The sequence below is a fragment of the Camelus bactrianus genome, chromosome 21 (genome assembly GCF_048773025.1).
Source record: "Camelus bactrianus isolate YW-2024 breed Bactrian camel chromosome 21, ASM4877302v1, whole genome shotgun sequence".
Lineage (NCBI taxonomy): Eukaryota > Metazoa > Chordata > Mammalia > Artiodactyla > Camelidae > Camelus > Camelus bactrianus.
In genome coordinates, this window is record NC_133559.1 from 23,655,599 (window position 1) to 23,677,679 (window position 22,081).

The window sequence follows — 22,081 nt, forward strand, 5'->3', positions numbered from 1 at the left end:
GACTATGGTGATGATTAAAAAAATGTAAAGCATCCAGTCCCATGACTGGCAACACAGGGGCTCAGTAAACTGACACTGTTATGATAGTTGTACTGCTGATGATAATGATGTATTCAGAGATTGTATCCTAGTGCACTCCCGGTGGCTCAGAACACATCTGCTGGATTGGGTTTAATTTCGGTTGCCATCTTTGAAAAGAAGTACATGGACAAGCTAGATTGCAGGCAGAGAAGGTTAAAGCACCAGGGCCTTGGGATCTGGAAACTGTACCGGAGGAACTAAAAATAGTTAATCCAAGGAAGAGTGGCTGATATAAAAAGTAAATGCTCCCAGATACCAGAAGGGCTATCTCATTGCAAAGGGAATAAACTTGTCGAATAGAGGAAGGAACCGCCAGTCTGAGGGAATTCTCCTGGAGTTAAGTGGATAATGAGAAGCCCATGGACATTTGCTGGGGAGAAACCTGGCATGAGCTGTCAGCTTGCTGAACAAAGACAAGCACGCAGGAGGTGAAAAGTAGCAAACAAAACCATTTTCTCCACCAGCAGATGAGCTGTGGGGAGCGGGTTGGGAGGGAGAGCAGGTTTTCTGTGCCTCGGAAAACACAGGTATCAGCCCCTTTCTTTCCTTCTGGTCTCATAGACTCACTGATCCTTCATTCCAATGTGTCTGCTGCATGTCATGTTGATGCTACAAACACACCATTCTCAGTGCCCTGTCCAAGCTCCCCAGCCCCAACCGGGCAGTGCGAGATTCGCCAAACAGTAATCTCTTCCTCCTCCTTTAAGCTTGAGTCTCCCCTCCCCATTTCTCCCAATCAGCCTTAATTAAACTGTTTGAAAGCTACAGCTTGATTTTAATTAGAGCAAAATTGGGAAGATTAGAATGAAATTGGCCAATCATTGTTTACGGGCCGTTGTTTGAGAACACAGCAGGCTGCTAAATTACCTCCACGCCAGGCTTCTTGAATTCTTCCAGTGGGAAGGACCTGGGCACCGGGGCACTCGGCGGGCTGGCCTTCCTTCTGCTCTTATCCCTGCTAGAGTTGCAGGGGCCGAGATATTATTTAACCAAACACCCTTGGGTTGAAGCCGTTCTGCCTGGGGATTTCTCCCAGCCACAGTGGTCAGCGAGGCAAAAGAATTTCCTGGGATGTGTGACAGAGGTGTTCAGTGGTCTCTGAACTTGAGCACAGGTCATAGAGAAAGGCAGAAAATCATTTGTAGCAATGGCTTGGGTTCTCAAACTCTACCACTGATCAGCTAAGAGGTGGTCACTTTTCCCAGTTTCTCAGTTTCTCTGTCTCTTCGTTTGTTATCATCCAAAAGGTCATGATAACTCCACTTCCTCTTTCTCGTGGTCCTTGTATTGATCAAATTGTTGAGCTTGTGTAAAAACTATGTACAGTGGAATTTTTTTTTTACACAAAACTAAAGGAAAGCTCTATATCCATATAAGAGATCATGGTTTTTGTTATAATTTCTTTTTAGAGTTCAGATTAATCATGTCTTATTCATTATAGCCATAAAGACTCTAACAGCCAAGTACGTTACAGTAATCTGTTGTTGAGCTAGAAGTCTCCTGATGTGACGCATCTAGAAATACTGCCTCCTATGCAGGAGCCAAACCTTGTCTAGCCCTCAGCCTCTAAAATACCCGGCTCGAGAACAGGAAGCCATCCTAGTTGAGCCACCCAGGTGGACAGCTGGCGTCCCTCTGTGTGTGTATTGGCTTAGCAATTCCTTCATGTGGATTTTCTAAGACAAAGAGTGTGAGCCATATGGGAAAAAAAAATTGGGTAATGTCTTAGCTTGATGGGTTGCATTCCGTGAAGAGAGCCGTAGCCCCGAATGCATATGAAGACAGAGAAGGCTGCTTTGGGTCTGGAAGTCTTCAGGGGAAATCAGCACTCCAGCATTCAGCGGGGTTTACTGAGACTCCTGTGTCGAACTGGGAAGTCTCTAGCTAGGTGGGAAAAGGCAATTCTCCAGGAGAAAGGTGGGCTGTGAGAGTAAAGATGTTAGTGCTAGAGCCGGTTGGTATGTGAGAAATTTCCCCATGGTCACTGGCTGACGGTTTACATAGACAAAGTCAAGTCAGAGGAAGAATGACAAGAAACCTGTTTTTGTCCTTGGCTTAAGGCCAAGCCATCTTTTTTTGCTCCAGAGTTCTTAAATATTTTATTTAATGACCTGTCCTGTGTCTTCCTTCATTTTTCAAGGAAAATCCGTCATACTTTTTCCTTACATGTGTGGTTCATGTCCAGACCACCTTGTAGAGAATGATACCCCAGTTCCTTTCAACCCTAAAGGTCTGGAGGAGGTGCCACCAAAACAGAGGTTGTTGGAAATAGATCAGGGGAGCTGAAGACTAGAGAGGGCGGCCTTCCCGAACACAACACTTCACTCTTTCTGTTACTGGAAAGTAGGTTCTTGTCTCCTCGCAGAAAGAATTCAGATGAGACATGGAGGTCAGGAAAGCAAAATGAGGATTCATTGAGTCACGGTGTGTTCCCAAGGGGCGAACAGGTGGCCTCGGGTGCGCAGCTGCCCTGAGTTTCTTTGGCAAGCTGGTTACATGGGGTGTAAAAATGAAGGGGTGGAATAATCATGAGAGGGAAGGGTTTGGGGTCGTTTTCCCTGGTCTTCATCCCAGCTCCACCTTCCTGAGGGCAGGAGGGATTTTTGTCCTTGCTTAGTCTGGATCAGAAGTGTCATGGCATCGCTGCATGATGGGCACTTCTGATCTGCAAGGCTCATTGTATTGCAGTGAGGGTGTAATGAGCAAAAGGTTACATTCACACACTTGAGATTCCTGCCTTATCCCACCTTTCTTTGTCTGCCTCTAGGACACTTGTCAGCCCCAAATATGTGGTTTCTTATCAGCCATAGGTCCCCGCTTTTCTCTGTCTGCCCGAGGACCCCCGTTATTCCTGCCGTTTGGTTCATGCCTCCACTTACTCTGCTCATATCTAGCTGTCTGCCTGCTCTGACATTTCTGCCATTGTTTTCAACACCTTGAAGCTGAGCATCCTGGGCTCTGTGGCAACCTTAAGGCTTTTCCCCAACCTCTCAGGGAGTCCCAGAGTCTCTTCCGAGAACTGCTGCCTGAGTGAGCAGGTGATGACTGGCTGGCTCTGCTGCAAACAGCATTTCATCCCTCCCCATAAACCCAGGCTGGATTCTAACTCAGGAGGGGCAAGTGGGCTCCTAGCACTCAGGAGCACACTGACCCTGGGACAGGATGCTGCCAGCCTGCTGGGGTGCCGCAGCGGAGGGGGGTGGGTAGATTGCACACTAAGGGTACAGGAAAGGCGACTTGCCAAATGACAGCCATATCAGTGGTCTTGGAAATGGGCTAACTGTGCTTCCCACACAGAGAGGGAGAGAGATGTCTGTGGGAAAATTGGTAACAATAATCTGTCTATTAGCATGAAGTCTCTCAGCACAACCACTCATATTGTAGGTTGTAATATTCATTGCTACCAGATTTCAGCGTCATTGAGGTCATGTTGTTTTTGGTTTTATGTATATATATATTTTTATTGAAGAATAGTCAGTTTATAATGTTGTGTCTATTTCTGGTGTACAGCACAATGCTTCAGTCATACATGAACATACATATATTCGTTTTCATATTCTTTTTCACCATAAGTTACTACAAGATACCGAATATAGTTCCCTGCGCTACACAGCATGAACTTGTTTATCTATTCTATATTTATCAGTTAGTATCTGCAAATCTTGAACTCCCAGTTTATGCCCTCCCACCCCCACCCCCTCCTGGGAACCACAAGTTTGTTTTCTATGTCTGTGAGTCTGTTTTGCAAATTAGTTCATTTGTCTTTTTTTCAGGTTCCACATATAAGTGATGTCATATGGTATTTTTCTTTCTCTTTCTGGCTTACTTCACTTAGAATGACAATCTCCAGGTCCATTCATGTTGTTTTTGCTTTCAAACTATGGATTAAGAAAAAAAACAGCAACTTTCTCCTTCAAGACCTCACAGGGAGGGAGGCTTCATAGGTCAGGACTTCGTGGGAGCCGGATCAGGGTTCTCAGTTTACAAGCCTGAGAAGTGGGGCTTCAGTGCAAGGCAGCTAGAAACAGCACCGGAGGTGGAAGAGCCCGGCTGTGCTCTCTCTGTGTTTCATAGCTAACAGCCCCGGACCTTGCAGGGGAGCGTTTTTTTTTGGGGGGGGAGGGGGCTCTAGCTGGCGGTTCTCATTGACCGCAGAGGAACACAGTGCTGCCAGGTGCCAGGAGGTTGGTGACCTTAGAGTCAGTAACTATGACTTGGAGGCATCCTTTTTTTTTTTTTTTTCTCACTTACATCTTTTAAATTCAGAACACCTTGTAGCCATTTCATATTCTAATCAGAGGCCCTTTGCTTCAGACCCGGAGCTGGCCCGGCCCCAAGCCCTGCTGAAGCTCCTGTTGCCTGAGGGGTTGGCATGGCTGTCGTTCAGCTCTCCCATTTCAGGCCCCTCTCGATTCTGGGAAATCCCTAACCTCATGTACAACCAGAAGCATCGTGTACTGGCAATCTGGACGGCTAGTGTTAAGCAGTCTGGGACAAAGATAACTACGAGCACTTCAGAATGTAGATACGTAGTTTTTTGGTTATGTCTACAATGTTCTCAGCGCTGGTATGCACAGCCGCTGTCACACGCTGGATTTCTCCGTCCAATCTGGATTATATGTTTCCTGAACTTTGTTTTGGTTATTAAGGATGTTATGGGCATGTTAGTCCTTTGACAGAAATATGTTTTGTTCAGTCTAGGCTGATTTGAAACGTGATGGAAAATGGACTAAACTTCTGTTAATTACAGCATAGAGTGAAGAACCCTTTTGAAGTGTTGCGAGAACACCTTTGAGGGCAGAGTCCACACTGGAGACTGGTCACCCTTGGCTTAACCTGTGAGCCCTCTATGCAGTGGCCTCTGCTGTGCTAAAGGCCCTTTCCATGTGGTCTTCCCTACTGCTGGAAATGTTTGCTTTCTCAGACTGTTGACTGTGAAACAAACACAGTGGGAGAAGATTTTAGGAGAAATGGCTAAATTGAAATGGAAATTTACTTGATGTCTTAATTGAAACAAAGATGATGGCTTAATTGAAGTAGTATGCGTTAATATAACTGATATATAGAAAACATCCTTTTCCTAGGGAAAAAAAAAGAGCCTTGATTATTTTATTACTGGAAAAAAAACCTGCTAAATGAAAAATCGGAAATGAACATTTATTCTTTGAATAGCTCAGGCTGCCTTCCAGTGTTGCCTTCTGAGGTTTGCAGTTGCTGGAACGAACCAGGTTAATAAGTTCTGTAAGCACATTTTTTACCATTCTGGCTCAAACTCCATTCACAGCTGTTTCTCCCATTATTTTGATTCAGTGAAGGGCCCCAAAGGGCAGGCAGGAAACTTAGTGAAGTAGAAGAGAAAACCACTGGGCGCCTCAGAGCCTGAACCTTCCTGCAGCCAGCTGACGCCTTCTGCCTAATTCTGAGTTGACACCCTCCTAGTTTATGGAAATGGATTTAACTCTTAATTGTTTTAGGGGAGTATTTTTTCTCCAGTGAAATTCTCCTGCCTCCTCACGTATACACACAATGCACGAACACATGCACACTCTCCCACTCACAAAATCGGGATTGCCCCTTTAAGCTTCACGGGGGAGGTGGTGTAGCATGTTAGTAAATGCTGTGGATCGTGGGGCCACACAGCCTGTGTTTAAGTCCTGATACCGCCACCTACTGGGCATTACCCACTGGGCAAATGAACTTATCTGTGCCTCGATTTCCTCATCTGTAAAATGAGGATAATGCTATTTTCCCCCTTATGGGGATGTTTTGAATATTATATTGGTTAATACTTGCAGGCTACTCGGACTGCCTGAATACGAAGAATTCATTAAATGGTAACCATTATTTTTTATTACTGGCTCATAAAAAGCTTTCTAAGACAGTATCATTTATTTTCTAAGTCGTCTGTTAGTCTGTGTTCTGATCTCCAGAGCAGCCATAGGAGCTGGAATCAGGCCTTTGTCTCTGATGGCTTGCATGGGGCTGTGTCTGGACTTGATTGCTTTCTAGGTCTCAGCTTCTCCTCCTGCAGATGGATAAACTGAAACTCCCTTCATCCCAAAAGGTTTTGCTTAGATGTAAGGTTGCACTAGGTTTTGGATATACAGCAACTTCCTCTTTTATGTAGATAATGTAAGGAATTATGTGTTCTGGTTAATGAAAATATCTTCGTTAAAAGATAGTAAACATATGAAAAGCATTCGAATGAAATAAAATACACTTAACCGAACGTACACTAAGGAAAACAGTGTTACAAAAACAGCGATATGGTGTTGACCTGGGTTTTAACCTCAGCTCTGCCACTTACTGTGTGACTTTGTGCAAGTTCTTTCTTGACTTCTCTGGTCTTGTTGCTATTGTCACCGCAGTCATAGTTGTTGTTAATAACTCTGGGGGAGGGTCAGGACACTAGATTTTGCTCTGGTTCTGGTGCCAAGTGGTTATACTGCTTTAGAAAAACCACGTCCCTCTGTTTCATGGTTTTCTCTTAACGTAAGAGGAATGGAATAGATCTTCTCAGCTGCTGTGCGTGCACCTGCTGGTGCTGCAGATGGAATCCAGGTATGTCCATGTGTTGATCCCCTCAGCCCTTGGCACAACTGGGTAGGGTCTGGGGTAGCAGGACTCTGTGAGCTTGTCTCCTCAGGCCTGAGAAGCCTCATTCACTGACCCCAGTTCATCACATATAGAGAGTTTTCATTGCACACGATAGCATGAAAAATATTGGCAAATAGTATTCACATGTTTCTTCTCTTTCTAATAGCCCAAACTTCCCTCTTCGGAGTAGTGTGACATCAGGCAAATTACTTAGTTTTCTGAGCTTCAATATACTCGTTCATTTAAGTAAGATAGACTCAAAACTTTTTTTTTTTTTTTTGGTTTGGATAAAATATCTGATTTTCCAAGTCTGATGTTAGACAAAGAAAATGATGAAGGCTTTAGAAAAGTGCAGAACTCCAAAATCATTGTCTTTTGGGGACTGTTTAACACTATGAATGTGGCAGAAAATATTGTTAGACCTGGTACAGAGAATTGGAGCTGGTGATCGTTACCACTGGGAGTAAAGCATGGCAGAGTCTGAAAAGCAGCTCTGCGCTCACTGGACCTTAGCGTGTGGTCTGTGGACAGTAATGGGAAGTTGTCCATGTCCACCGGAGACAGTGGAAGAGGGCCCAGACTCAGTTTACCAAAGCACAGAAAAGTACCATCAGTGCCTTTATTTATATACAGAAATGCACAAAATTATGCCGGTAAGTTACATTTTTATGAATCAAATCTAATTTTCCCCTTGAGATGTATACACATTTAGAATGCTTTACTTTTATTTCAGACCAGTCACTAATTGGTTATTGATCCATGTATTCTCATCCAGTAACTCTTTTTTATCAAGTGGCTAGTAATTGCAAACAACTAAAGAATTAGGAGAGCTGTAACATAAAATAAATGACTGTTTATTTTAAATAAATAAATGAGAGAATTCCCCCAGTGATTCAACAGATATTTATCGAATATCTACTATTGTTCTGTTTTAGAACATCTAGCATCATTTTATTGCTGTTGACTAAGGAAGAATCAATCCTGCCCTCACAAAGTTTATATTCTAGTGAGAGAGAAGGAGAATTTTAAAGTATATTATGTCAGGTAGTGATAAGGGCTAAAAAGATACATAAAGCAGAGCATGGGGACAGAGAGTGGCGGGGGGTGCTCTTTTGGATGAGACAGGGAACACTTCTTGTAGGAGATACTGTTTGCCAGTCCTGAGTTAAGTGCACTGAGCAAGCGATGTGACCACCAATTTTTATTTATTAGACTTAATTAAAGTGGGAGCCACCTCTCTGGTAAAGTAGCCTTTCCTTTCAGTGGGGGGCTTTGCCCATTGTAAGAAATTACGGGAAATGGAAGAATGCCTGCCTTTTCCCCCCAGTGATCTAATGTAAGATAGAACTATCTTGTTACACAATGAAGTCTATGTGTGGCCTACCACACAGCAGGGACAATGGGTCTGGTGTCAGAAACAAACACCATCACCAAGAGTCATGTCGGGGATCTTATGGCCTGTGGTTTCTTCTAGGAGTTTTATAATATCAGGTCTTACATTCAAGTCAGTAATCCATTTTGAGTTGATTTTGTGTCTGGTGTAAGATAGGGGTCCAGTTTAATTCATTAGCATGTGGTTATCTAGTTTCCTCATGATCATTTCCATTATCTCAAAGGAGACTATCCTTTCCTCATTGAATCTCCTTGAACTCTTTGTCATACATTAATGGACTAGGTATGTATGAGTTTATTTCTGGACTCTCTGTTTTGTTCCATTGAGCAGTGGGTCTGTTTTCTGTCTGTACCATGCTGTTTTAATTGCTATAGCTTTGTAGTAGAGTTTGAAGCAAGAAGTGTGATGCTACCATCTGTGTTCTTCTTAGGATTGCTGTGGCTGTTCAGGGTCTGTTGTGCTTCCATGCCAATTTTAGAATTGTTTTTTTCTGCTTTGTGAAAAATGACATTGAAATTTTTATAGGGGTTGCCATGAATCTGTAGATTGCTTTGGGTCATATGGACATTTTAATAATATTCATTCTTCCAGGCCATGAGCCCAGAGTATTTACTTGTGTCTTCTTTAATTTCTTTCATCAGTGACTTACGGTTTTCAGGGAACAGGTCTTTCCCCTCCTTGGTTAAGTTTATTCCTAGGTATTTTATTTATTTATTTATTTGATGCAATGTTAAATGAGATTGTTTCCTTAATTTCTCTTTCTAATATTTCATTACTAATTTATAGAAATGCAACTGATTTTGTATGTTTATTTTTTTATCCTGCAGTTTTACTGAATGTGTTTATTAGTTCTAACAGTTTTTGGTGGAGTCTTCAGGGTTTTTAATATGTATTATTAGGCCATCTGCAAATAGAGGCAGTTTTACTTCTTTCTTTCTGATTTGGATGACTTTTATTTCTTGCCTAATTGCTCTGGCTATGACTTCCAGTACATATTGAATAAAAGTGAGCATGGGCAATGTTATCTTATTCCTGATCCTAGAGAAAAAACTTTCAGCTTTTCACCATTGAATATGATGTTATCTGTAGGTTTGTCATTTATGGCCTTTATTACGTTGAAGGATGTTCCCTCTATACCCACTTTGCTGAGAGTTTTTAAAATCATAATTGCATGTTGAGTTTTGCCAAATGCTTTTTCTGCATCTTTTGAGATGACCATGTGATTTTTATCTTTTGTTTTGTTAATGTGGTGTATCACATTAATTGATTAGTAGGTGTTGAACCATCTTTGCATCCCTGGAATAAATCCCACTTTATCAAGGTGTATGACCCTTTTAATGTATTGTTGAATCCAGTTTGCTAATATTTTGCTGAGGATTTTTGTGTCTATGTTTACCAGGGATATTGGCCTATAAGTTTTCTTTTCTTATAATATCCTTGCCTGTTTTGGGTATCAGGGTAAGTAAGTCTGGCCTCATTAAATGATTATAGAATTTTCCCCTTTTCTTCTATTTTTTTGGAAGAGTTTGAGAAAGACTGGTATGCATTCTTCTTTAAATGTTTAGTAGAATGTACTAATGAAGCCATCTGGTCCTGGACTTTCATTTGTTGGGAAGTTATTGATTATTAATTCAGTCACTTTACTAGTAATTACATTGTTAAGATTTTCTATTTCTTTAGTTTGGTAGAATATATACATATGTTTCTAGAAACCTTTAGGTTGTCTGATTTGTGTAAAATTGTTCACAGTGTCTCTTAATGACCCTTTGTATTTGTGTGGTATCAGTTGTAATGTCTCTTCTTTCATTTCTAATTTTATTTATTTGAGTCTTTCCTTTTTGCCCCCTTGGTTGGTCTAGTTATCAATTTGTCTTTGTCTTTCTTTATCTTTCAGAAAGCAACCTTCAGTTTGATTGGTCTTTTCTATTGTCTTTTTAGTCCCTGTCATTCATTTCCACTCTGATCTTTGTCATTTTCTTCCTTCTACTAACTTTGAGCTTAGTTTGTTCTTCTTTTCTAGTTGCTTAAGGTGTAAAGTTAGGTTGTTGATTTAAGATTTTTATCTTTTCTTAATATAGGCATTTATTGCTATAAATTTCCCACTTAGAACTGCTTTTACTACACCCCATAGGTTTTGGTGTTTATGTTTACATTTTCATTCGTCTCAAGATATTTTTTTGACCCATTGGTTGTTCAGGAGCATGTTGCTTAATTTCCATGTATTTGTGAATTTTCCAGACTTCTTTTTCTAATTGATTTCTAGTTTCAGACATTGCAGTCAGAAAAGATGTGTGATATGATTTCAGTCTTCCTAAATTTATTAAGATTTATTTTGTGGCCAAACATATGATCTATCCTGGAGAATGCTCCATGTGCATTTGAGAAGTGTATTCTGCTGCTGATGAAATGTTCTATAAATATCTGTTATGTCCATTTGGTCCAACATGCAGTTGAAACCCAACATTTCCTTGCTGATTTCTGTCTGGGTGATCTATCTGTTGTTGAAAGTGGGATATTGAAATTGCCTTCTATTATGTGGTGCTGTCTGTTTCTCCCTTCAGATCTGTTAATATCTGCTTTATGTATTTAGGTGCTCCTATGTTGGGTGCATAAATATTTATAAATGTTATATTTTCTTGATGCATTGCTCCCTTTATCACTATGTAATGATCCTCTTTTCCTCTTTTACAGTCTTTGGCTTAAAGTTTATTTTGTCTGAGATGAGTATAGCCACCCCAGGTTTGTTTTGGTTTCCATTTGCATAAGATATCTTTTTCCATCCCTTCACTTTCAGTATATGTCCTTAAGGCTGAAGTGAGTCTTGCATGGAGAACATAGTTTGGGTCTTGTCTTTTTAATCTATTAAGCTGTACTATGTCTTTGATTGGCCATCAGGTCATGAAGAAACGAGGTCAAGCAACTGTTCTTTATGCTACAGTGGGATTTGGAATAGAAAACTCTTGACAAATACCCTAGACTTTAAAGTTTAGCATTTCCTACACAAAGGAAATAAAAGATAATGTATTATTATGATCTTACCTGCTTAGATAAATAAAGCCACACAGCGGGGATATTAAAAGATTTTCTTGGAACCACAGATTATTAGTGATCCCTTTTCCATTATTCCCCTGGTCATGTTTGGCATGTGCCCTTCCTCTCTCAGTTTCCAGAGTTAGATGGGGGGATGGCTACAGCCTCAAATGGGCATAGATTTGTATTTATTTATTTTGAGTTATTTTATTTTTCTACAGCCCTGTCATTTGTACTCCGTGGATTTAGGGGGAAGGTTAGACCAAGGTTTAGCACAGTCATGAAACGCAGAGCTGGGATGGGTGAGAAAGTTGAGAAGACTTCACACTGTGTGCTTTTCTAAGGCAGCGGGGCTGATCCTTGCTAGTATAATTTAAGAGACAATGAAAAACTCTATTTTTACTAGTGGAAATGATCACTTAAATTTCATGCTTTAAAATACAAACATTATCATGAGTAGAAAAGTTTGAAGATTAAAATTCCAGATGGGACTGGAAAGGAACTTTGCTGTCTTCTAGAACAGAGCTTCTCAAAATGTGCATCCTCTTAGTTCCTTCCAGGATGTCCATTAACATCTGCACTAAAGCTGCACAAGGGAAGGGGAATGAAACTGCTGGCATCTTAATTTGAATAAAGGCAGTCTCACCAGATGACACTAGTACTCACGTATTCATCGTTACATACTTGCATCTAAACACATGCACACGTATACACGCAGGCTAGCTTCAGAAAAGTCCTTAAAGCAGTAAAATTTATTAAGTTTATATTATTGGATCTTAACCCTTGAGTACATGTCTTTTTAATATCCTGTGCAATGAAATGAGAAGTATTCATAAAACGTGTTTGAGGTTACTGAAGAATGATGATTGTCTTGGAGAAAAATACTTTCGTAATTGAGTTGTGAGTTGAACTGGCCACTTTTTTCATGGAATTGAGTTTTTCTTGAAAGGACCACCAACAGACAAACCATGGTTATTCAGATCTTGGTGTCTGGCAGACATTTTCTAAAAGTAAAAAGAAAAAAAAAAAAAAAAAACCAGAAACTGAAGCAAGCTTGCCTCTTCAAGGAAAACAGCTGACAGTATTTGTTACCAATGATAGAATTTCAGCTTTCAAATGAAAATTGGAATTTTGGAAAACTTGTATTTGTCACCCTAAGCTTGACAGCTTTACAATATTTAAAGACTTTTCAGATGAGATTTGTGGTGATACTAACAAATATGATGTTTTGATATTACATAATAAAAAATGTCAAAATATGGAAGATCTGAATAACTCAGTGGTCCCATATTTTCCAGATGGATGACCAATCCATGATGTTACAAAATCATAGAGTAGAAAGATCCATTCAAAATAGAATATAGAACACTGATTCTAATGTAACAGAGTATGAAAAGTTCATTAATGTGGTTTCAGACTCCGCCCTGTAATTAACCTTTAAGAAACTACATTTGTTGAGCTTAGTGTGGTACCAAAGAGAAATATTCAAAATATCACAACAGATTGAGTGCAGAAGCAGACACAAGATTGTAAAATGATTATAAATCAATAAAAAATGTTAAAAAAAAAAAGAACGCATCTTTCTTCTGCTAAGCCAGATACTTGAGAGATTTGCCAACACGCACAGTGATGCCACTCTTCTTACTAAATCTATTTTGTTTCAGAACATACATTGTCATACAAATATGTTGTTTATGTTACAGGTGATAGATTTATTGCTGTTACCTTTAGATGAAATAAATTTCAATTTTCTCAGTTTTAATTTCTAAAATGGTGATTATCATTAGATATAAGCCACATAAATACATGGGACTCAATTATTTTAAAAAAAATTTTTATTGAAGTGCAGTTGCTTGCAAACTGACTCAGTTATGTGTATACTTACACATACATATACACGTTTTCAGACTTTTTCCATTATGGCTTTTTACAAGAAATTTAATATAGTTCCCTGTGCTATACAGTAGGTCCTTGTTGTTAATCTATTTTATATAGTTAGTGTGTATCCCAAACTCCTAATTTTTCTCCCCCTCTTTTTCCTGTGAGGGGACTCAGTCATTTTTAACGGTGTGATAGGGTCCTGAGACCAGAAAGTTTGAGAACTGTTGTAAACCAACCTCTTGACTTTAAAAATGGGTAACTGAGGCCATGATGCGACTCATTCACTGAGTGGCAATTGTGTCTACATCATCTTTCTGCAAGTTACTGCCAATATTTTCATGGTTGGTTTTTTCCCCCCAACCATCATGATGTCTTCATATGAATCAGCTGGTTAGCTCGTCTCCGGTGAGACAGCCGGGTGGGAGCCAGTTCTGGTGGAGGTCAGTTGAGCCAGGGCTTTCTTACGGCCTGAGAACGAGAGGCCGGGTGCCAAAGGGCCTCTTGCAGGCACTGGGCACCTCCGCCTGCAGAGCTGCGCGCTGAGAGGAGGGGGCGGGGTGCACGTAGAGGAAGGACCATCCCTGCCGCCGATTTTATGCCTCTGGTCCCAAAATACAATGAGCTTTTCCTTCTCCCTCTTCCTCCAGGGAGTTTGCTCGCTGGAAAGTGAACAACTTGGCTCTAGAAAGGAAGGACTTCTTTAGTTTGCCATTGCCTCTTGCCCCAGAGTTCATCCGGAACATCCGTCTCCTCGGAAGGAGACCCAACCTGCAGCAGGTCACAGAAAACCTGATCAAAAAGTACGGCACTCATTTCTTACTTTCCGCCACCCTCGGAGGTAAGCAAAATCTTGATCCTCATTGGTTGCCAGGTCATTGAAAATCGCTTTATGACCCACTGACTTTAGCTTCACTTCTTTTCCTGGGTCTTTTCTTTGTCCTGGCCTATTATTGACTAAGAAACATTCTCTTTCTGGTGTATTTGTCAGCAGTGTAACCTCTTGACATCCGGATTCACCCCAGAACACTGCTGTTTGCTTATAAGCATCCTCCTGAGGAGGGGGTGTTGGGTAAGGAGGTTGGGGGACAATCAAGCTTCTAGTAAGCACTTGCCAGCAGGGGGCGCTCCCAGTTTCCTTTTGACTGAGCCACCTAACCCCAAGGTTTCTCCATATCCTAAAACTGGCTGTAGCAAAAGCTGTCAGATCCACAGGCAAAGAGGTAAACATCCATTATCCCTGACCTCTCTGCTTCCACTCGGTAGAGACTGGTAACCAGCCAAGCCAATTCCAGTGATTCTGGGCTGGGTGGAGGCAAAGGGGGGAGGGAGGGGGGTGGCACAACCTATGGCTGGGACCCAGGGCAGAATCAGAACCTCGGAAGAGGCAGAGTTCTCTCAGCCTTGGGAAGAAGAAAGCAGGATTTATTATAACATTTAGCTCGCTGTCTGATGGACAAACAGGAACTCTCCAAGGGTTCAGGCCAGCTGGCGGCATGTGGTAGGTGTTGCGTGTTTGATGGAGAGAGGGGAGGCAGCTTCAAGGCTTCTGCCCTTTCTTAGGGAGCAGAAATACCCACTGTGACTTCTTATAAACAAGTTGAGAGAGAGAATTTTCTCTTCCCCATGGAGGCAGATTGCCTGAGACAGAGATCAATAGAGGATGTTAAATGGATAAGCTGGAGGGGCAGGGGATGAGCTTTGGGAGATTACAGAAGTGAGGAGGAGGAGGAGGGCCTCTCCAGCAGCGGGGCCGTTATCCGGTGGCACTGTCTGATGGTCTGATGAGATCGTTTGAAAGATAGTAGGGATGGAGGAGGGGCCGTCTGCAGGGGCAACACGCTCCCTCTTAGCTCTGCCCCCTCTGCTGGCCAAGCATCTCCCATTCTTATTAGTAGGGCATTAGGGGGCAGACGGCCTCACCAGTGCACTGTGTCGTTTACTACAGGCGAAGAGTCCCTGACCATTTTTGTGGACAAGCGGAAACTGAGCCGAAGGTCAGAAACAGCCGGAAGTGCCCCTGTGGTCGGGAGCAGTGGGAACAGCTCAGCCGTGTCCCTGGAGACCCTGCACCAGCTGGCGGCCTCCTACTTCATCGACAGGGAGAGCACCCTGCGACGGCTGCACCACATCCAGATAGCCACAGGGGCCATCAAGGTAACGGCCTGAGAGGTACTGGGAGCAGGCGGGCAGACAGAGAGAGAGCAGGGACAGGGGTGCTGAGTCTGAACCGGCTCCGAGTCAGCCAGGCCTGACTGATGTGGGCACAGCCAACCCTAAAACGCGGTCTGGGTCTTCATTTCTGCAGCAAATAGTCATGTGGCATCTGCCCTAAGGCAGGCTGTGGCCGAGGGACTGTGGGGAAAGGTAGACAAGATCCCTGCTCTCTGGAGGTTACATTCTAGTGAGGAATGAAGGTAATAAACAAGTGAAAATCAGCAAAGTTATTTCAGGTAATGACATAAGGAAAAGACTGAGTCAAACGTATGGACTCCCAGGGGTGAGAGAGGGCAGCAGCTGGTGTTAGCCAGACTGGTTGAGGGAGGGCACTTTGGGTTTAGAGTTTAAGGCTGAGATCTGAATGATTAGAAGCCCAGATGCGTGTAGAGCCGAGGGAACAGCAAGTGCTAAGGCCCTGAGGCAGGAACCAGTGCGGTGCCTTGGTAGAACCCAGAGAAGGCTGCTGTGACTGCGGGGAGGTGAGATGCTGGTACATGATGCAGTTCAGAAGTAGGCTGGAGCCAGATTACATGGCTATGATAAGGAATTTTAATATACGTCAAAGTGCCATGGAAGACAAGCAGAGGAGTGACATGAGTCCATGTATGTTTGGGAAAGATCAACAGTTACTTTAACTGTATTAACTATAACCTCCATCCCATCTTCTCTCCTTATATCTAGATTTCTAGGAAAGGTCATTTTTTTTAGGGAGGAGAATACTAGTAAAGGTGCTTGAGAATGCTGGATATTCTCCTCCTAAAGTTAGGAGGAAAATCTGAAGTTTGGATGCTAAGGTCCACTTTGTCTCATATCCTGCTTTTATCCCATCCAAGAGTCACAAGGAAGTTTTGTTCATTTAGTCATTCAGTAAATATTTACTGAATGCCCAGCATGAGTCAAGTACTGTTCTGGGTAGTGAGAATCCAAGTGTGAACAAAACATATAAAGTTCCTTCCCCTGGGAAGCTAAAATTCTAGTGGGGGAGACACAATGAAATACATATGTAATGTCAGGTGGGATTAATGGTATAAAGAAATGAAGTTGGGGAAGAGGATAGGGGGTGATGGAGACATAGTACTTGAGGGGAGACCAGACAGAGATCCGAATGAAAGGAGGGGGTGAACCCCGTGGGTATCTTGAGCCTAGTGCGTTGTAGACAGAGGGGAGGCAAGTACCGTTGCCCTGCGGTGGGAGCGTGTTTGGTCTGATCCAGGAACACCTCGAGCGTAGCTGGAGTGGAATCAAACGAGGGGTGAGGGGGGAGCTGAGGCTGCAGTGGTTATGGGGCCAGGTGTTGAGGGATTTACTGATTCGGGAAGACAGGAGAACAAGGGGTCCCGGAGACCAATGCAGGAACTCTTGCCGTGGTCAAGGTGAGACAGTGGTGGCTGGGACCACGCTGGTGTTACGGGAGGTACTGGTTGCTCGCCGGATCAGGTTGTCCTCTGATGGTAGAGCACGCAGAGTTAGCTAATAAACTGGAAGAAAAGAGTCAGGATTAAGAGCAAGATCTTGGGCCAGATGAATGGTGATTTCATTAACTGAGAAGGATGACACTGTGGGAAGGTGCAAATCTGAAAAAAAAAATGAATCAAGTATTTGGTTTTAGACATATTGGGTTTGACATTCCTGTAGGGTATCCAACCAGAGATCAGAGATCTCTAACCAGCAGTTAGATAGAAGTTAGTTAAGAGAAAGGTCAGGACTGGAGATATAAATGTGGCAGACATATGTACACCCACATGTGGTTGGTATTTAGAACTGTGGGAAAGGATGGATGAGCTCGCTTGAGGCACGAATGCAGCTAATAAAGTGGCCCTTGGGCTTAGAGTTGTGAATCACATCAATATTCAGAGATGGGCCGAAGGAGGCAGCTTCAACAAAGGAGGATGAGACACAGCAGAAAGGTATGAAGAGAACCAAAGCCAGATCCCCAAGGCATGTGAAGGAAGTGTCTCACGAAAGAAGGAGCAGGTGGCTGTGTTCAGTGCTGTGGAGCAGTCAGACTGAGAGCTGACCTTCAACTTGACAACATGGAGAAGAACTAGCAGCCCCGATAAGAGCAGTTTCAGTGGCGTGAAGGGTACAAAAGGCTGAGTGGAGAAGGTGCAAGAGAGAGAGAGGGAGAGACAGAGCAAACTGACGAATCAGAGGAGGAGAAACAATCCTTTAAAGGTTTTGCTGTTTCAAAAAGTTGAAAAATAGGTGAGAGCTGGAGAGTGATTGGGGGGGAGTTCAAGGGAGTTGGTGTTTGTGTTTTTAAAATGGGGATATTCCAGGGTATTGGTTTGTTCATTGAAATGATTCTGCAGAGCAGGGCAAAGTGATGATGCGGGAGAGACAGGAGATAATTGCAGAAGCAATTGAGGATGTGAGAGAGGTTGACGTTCCGTGCTTGAACATAAACACGTCATCCTGTGTAGCAGGAGGCGGTACGGAGCACCCACGCACAGATGCAGCGGGATGGGGGATGCAGCAGTGGGGGAATGCGGACCTTCTCTTCTGATTGGTTCCATTTCCTTGATGAGACAAGCCAAGTCTGTGGCTAAAAGGAAGAAGGGGTTGTTGAGAAAAGGATGGAGGAAGTGGGCTTTTCAGAGAGTGAAGTGTATCAGTTGGCTGGATAAATGCAGGGGAATGTTGGGCATCACTGAGGGCCCCTTTGAGACTCACGGTCATTGCTGTTAACATGAGGCCAGTCAGCAGAGTTGTGAGTTTCATCAGCTACATTCAGCTCTTTGTATTCAGGCAGGCATGGAATAGATGGAGAGTTGGATCTAACCAAGATGGGTGTGTGTGTGTGTGTGTACAAGATGAAAGAAAAAATAGACAAGGGAGTGGATATAGAAAGGAGTGATAACAGTGATGGATCAAGGGAGTTGAGACCATTAAGGGATGACAGAAAGTGAAAAGTTGGCCAGGTCCAAAGACTGGAAGACTAAGTTGTTTTGATGACTTGTTAGTGGGAAGAGACTAAAGGAGGTGCAAGTGTGTGATGCTTAATATATTGAGATTAAAGAGGGAGTGCACTTACCAACAAAAGTCAGGTTCTGGGGCACAGCCATGGGTATGGGTGGCTAAGATGGGGTTGGAGGAGAAGATGAGGAGGTGAGGGGGCCAGGGGATGAAAGGATTACCTGTATGGGTGCTGAAGTCAGCAGGAATGATACAGACCTGGTGGTGGTAAGAAAGATGGAGGAAAGCAAGCTAAAGACTGAATATCCTCAATGAGTAAGGGAGAGTAACAAGAGAACTAGACTGCAACACGGAGGGGCAGTGCGGGACAGCGTCCTGATGGTTCTACTTCAAAGGAGCCAGAGATGCTTTGAGAGGAAGGAGGCACAGCGTTCAGGGTCACAATGGCAGACCCACCTCCTCCCTTGGGCTCCCAGGGGTGTGAGGTGTGGAAAAGCAGACAGCCGCAACTAGAGAAGACTGCAGGGGGACCATGTCCTCCAGATCTGCTGGGTTGTGGTTAGAGCAGAAAGGTGAGGCAGACACTTGAGAAGAGATCGAGGTGATAGATATTTTTGCTGCAGACCGAACGTGAGACTCATTGAGCACAGTGGAGGTTAACTGAAGAGAAGGGGTCAGGTTCGGGAATGTCCGGTGTCTGGAGTGAGAGCCTGAGAGAGGAGGAAGACTGAAGTTCATGTGGATTTAGGGTCCATTTGGGAGGCTGGTATCTTAGGCAGCTTAAGATGATGGAAGGGCCATAGAAGCATAGAGGGGGCTTTACCAAGAAGACAGAACTCTGTGGAAACCCCTTGTGTCCTCTTGTGGGCTATGTCAAAGTTGAAGATTTGGTCTTATGCATTCATGAAAGGTAGGCTTGGATCACCAAGTCCACGGTCCCATTAACGCCCCTTTGACCTGACCATCTTACTTTTCACTTTCCGTCACTCCTCCGTGACCTCCTTTTCCTCTTTGCCTAACTTAGATCCCCTGAGCCATCACTAACATCACTCCCTCACATGTATCTTCAACTCGTACCTGGTTTTCTTGCATAACTAGTCTTCCTGTCTGCATGCTCAGCTCTGCTCCCTGGCTCACCCCCTGTGCGGCTTGCATGAGTGCAAGCCATCATATCGTATCATCCCCCTGCTTAAAATCCTTCAGTGGCTCCCGACTGTCCAGGGTGGCAGGGGACGCAGTAGAAACAACACAGGCTCGGACCCGGGTCTGAGCTCTGCCACTGCTCATGGCCAGGCTCTGAACAAGTCACCCAACTTCTCTGAACCCCTGTTGGCTCCTTCTTAGAACTATTGAAAAATTAGAGTAACTTCTACCTTGAAGGATTTCTGTGAAGATGAAATAAGAAAATATACAGAAATCATGAGCCACCACAGAGCTGGAGCTTGAAAAGGGATCATTCCTCCTCTTCTTAGCAAAACAAGGAGGCCACTGACGATCTATCCCTGCTGCCTTTTTAGTTTCAGCTCCAAACAATCCTTTTACACTCTTCTCGAGCCCTGCGTTCCCTCTCAGCCCTTCACTTATTGTTTACAGACATGGAACCCCAGTCTAGCTACCTATGAGTCTTTATTCACATATGCCATGCTCTTGTGTCTCCCTTCCCTGGCACCTGCTGTGTGTTTTGCTTCTAGTGCTTGTCTGTTGACCTGAATAACTCTTCCTAGCCCTTCTTTACTCGGCTCAAAAAGGTGACTCCTTGGTGAAGCCTTATTGGATTCCCAGGGTAGTTAAATGCCCCTATTCGGTGCTTCAAGCACGTGCCTCCTTCACAGGGATTATCATTTGAACTGAGATCATTAGCTAATCTGACGACCTCAGAGACTATGAGGTCTTTGTGGGAGGGACTGGGTCTTAGGCATCTCTGGTTCCCAGTAAGAGAACAGAATGTGCTATGTGATGGGTAATGAGTAAAGGTTTGTTGAATGAATGAATCACTGACCCCACTTTTCCATGGATTTAGGCTCATCTCAGTGTGTGTGCAAGGGCATATAAGTGTGTTTAGTTGAAAGAAACAAGGTAGCTTGCGCATCAAGATTAAGATGAAGAGGACTCTGGTGAGAAGCATCAAGGACCTCCAAGAATGAGATGCTAAATCCAGTCCAGACTCATGGACCTTGTGAAGGACGGTAACACTCCCAGGTTACTCTGTTTCTTGTTGGAACACACGTCTCTACTTCAAGTTCTTTCCTCTGTTTATTCTAGGCTGGCTGTATCCCAGTGACTTCAGCTTCCATTTAGCTTTGCCTCACTTCGGAGCTGACTCTGACCCTGACTGAACATTATCTTTGTGTTTCATATCAGCCAGTGCCTTCAGGACAGGGACCCCCTCTCTTGTTCATTGTAGTTATCCTCAGTTCCTTGTACAGAGTAGGTGCTTGATAATTATTTATTCTGAATTGTGTAAGTGTCCATTGTCCCCTCTTAAATTTTTTTTCTCAGTATCAATTCTAAATTCCCTGGAGAAAAAAAACCTGGTTCTGCATCCGCCTTAGTGCAACACAGAGGGTAGGGGTTATGTAATCTCGACCGTGGCCTTACTGGACTCACCTCTCTAGCAAGGTCTGTGGAAGGGAGAGGGCGAGGTGGCCCGGCACTCAAAGCCACGTCTGTCCATATAGCAGGGGTGCCCTGCTGCACATCCCTGCTCGCTAACACTCTTCTGCTGGTGCCACAGCGCCCGTCGCCTACCCCCTCTGCTGCACATGGCTTCGCGGTGGCCAAGCTGGCTTCCAGCGCTGTCATTACTCTGCATGGAGGTAGGTGGGGGCGAGGGGCTCTGCTCACCTGCTCAGCCTTGGTGAAGGAGAGCCTCAAGCATATCTGCCCTTTCATTTCTCTGAGCAGGTGTGACCGTGTCCACCTCCCCACACACAGCAGGGGGGCTTGGAGCAGTGGGGACCCTGTTGCACGCGTACCGTTCCAGGTCCCTTCACCATATCTGGCACATGGTGACACACTCAGTAAAATGCCTGATAGACAGGCTACCTGGTTTAGTGGGAAACAAACTTACTCAAGTGAGAACTGGAATTGGGTTTCAGCCTTGATTCTAACCTATGTCTATGACCTTGAGAAGTTATTGAACTCCACGAATGGGCTTACATTCAGCTGATAAGGCTGCATCAGTGGTTAAAATATCAAAACACTTCCACACCAGCTGGTGGACCGCCTTCACCCCTCCCCTGGAACCCCTGGACCTCCCCCCACAGTAACCAAAGGACTTACGCACCTCGGGAGGCCGTCAGGACCCGGCTTTGGCACCGTGGTTGGTACTTCTTCTGGTTAGTCAGCTCACCCTGTACCTGCTGATACGTATTTGACTGTCACCCCTGACTCTGTGTCATAGGATTGGGGGTGACGCCAAATGATACAGCTCACATGGAAACACTGCAAACTGTAAAGGGCTGAGTGCACATTCATCCTGTGCATTATACTAGGGAAGGGATCAGAGCCCTGAAGGAGGGGAGGGGTGTATGTAACTGAAGGCTGAGGAAGGACTTGGTAGGGAGGGTTAGAGAGCTCCTAAGCCGCCTGAAATGAGCCCGGGCAAAAGTTCATGTGCACTACAGGAGGGCAAAAGGGAGTGGTTTTCACAAAGCAAAGCATCCTTAAAGCGACTTGTCCAGATTCCTCACTGCAGCAGCCTGGGATTCAATTTGCAGCTCTTTGAATCACACACCCTGTCTGTCAGCCTTGCTCTCCTGACCGGCCCTATCGCTCACAATTAGAAGCCCATTTTACCTGCACTTAGCTTTGTAGGTACCACCCCCCTACCCTAACCGCCTGAGTAGGACAGGAGCAGCCAGGAAGTGAAGGGCAGGGACAGGGAAGCGGGTGCACCGGAATGAAGGTTTGCACAATCCGGTATTTATGGAAAATTGGCTGTGCTAATGAACCTGAGATCCATCA

The 22,081-nt window shown here is 44.0% G+C and overlaps 1 protein-coding gene and 1 long non-coding RNA gene across 7 annotated transcripts in view; one reads left to right on the plus strand and one right to left on the minus strand.

Moving 5' to 3' along the window:
• The window catches only part of BRINP2 (BMP/retinoic acid inducible neural specific 2), a 107,662-nt gene that overhangs the window by 74,056 nt on the left and 11,525 nt on the right, over positions 1–22,081 (plus strand). For both annotated transcript variants that reach the window (XM_074349834.1, XM_074349833.1), the window contains exons 3-4: positions 13,630–13,820; positions 14,928–15,136. In XM_074349834.1, the coding sequence (XP_074205935.1) occupies positions 13,630–13,820; positions 14,928–15,136 (400 nt within the window). The remainder of the gene's footprint in view (positions 1–13,629; positions 13,821–14,927; positions 15,137–22,081) is intronic.
• The window catches only part of LOC123616826 (uncharacterized), a 44,243-nt gene continuing 33,099 nt past the window's right edge, over positions 10,938–22,081 (minus strand). For 2 of the 5 annotated variants that reach the window (XR_012501401.1, XR_012501400.1), the window contains 2 exons: positions 21,402–21,477; positions 10,938–16,677 (listed from right to left, as the gene is read on the minus strand). This is a non-coding gene — a long non-coding RNA (uncharacterized LOC123616826). The remainder of the gene's footprint in view (positions 16,678–21,401; positions 21,478–22,081) is intronic. The other 3 variants (XR_012501402.1, XR_012501399.1, XR_012501403.1) reach the window with 2 other exon arrangements.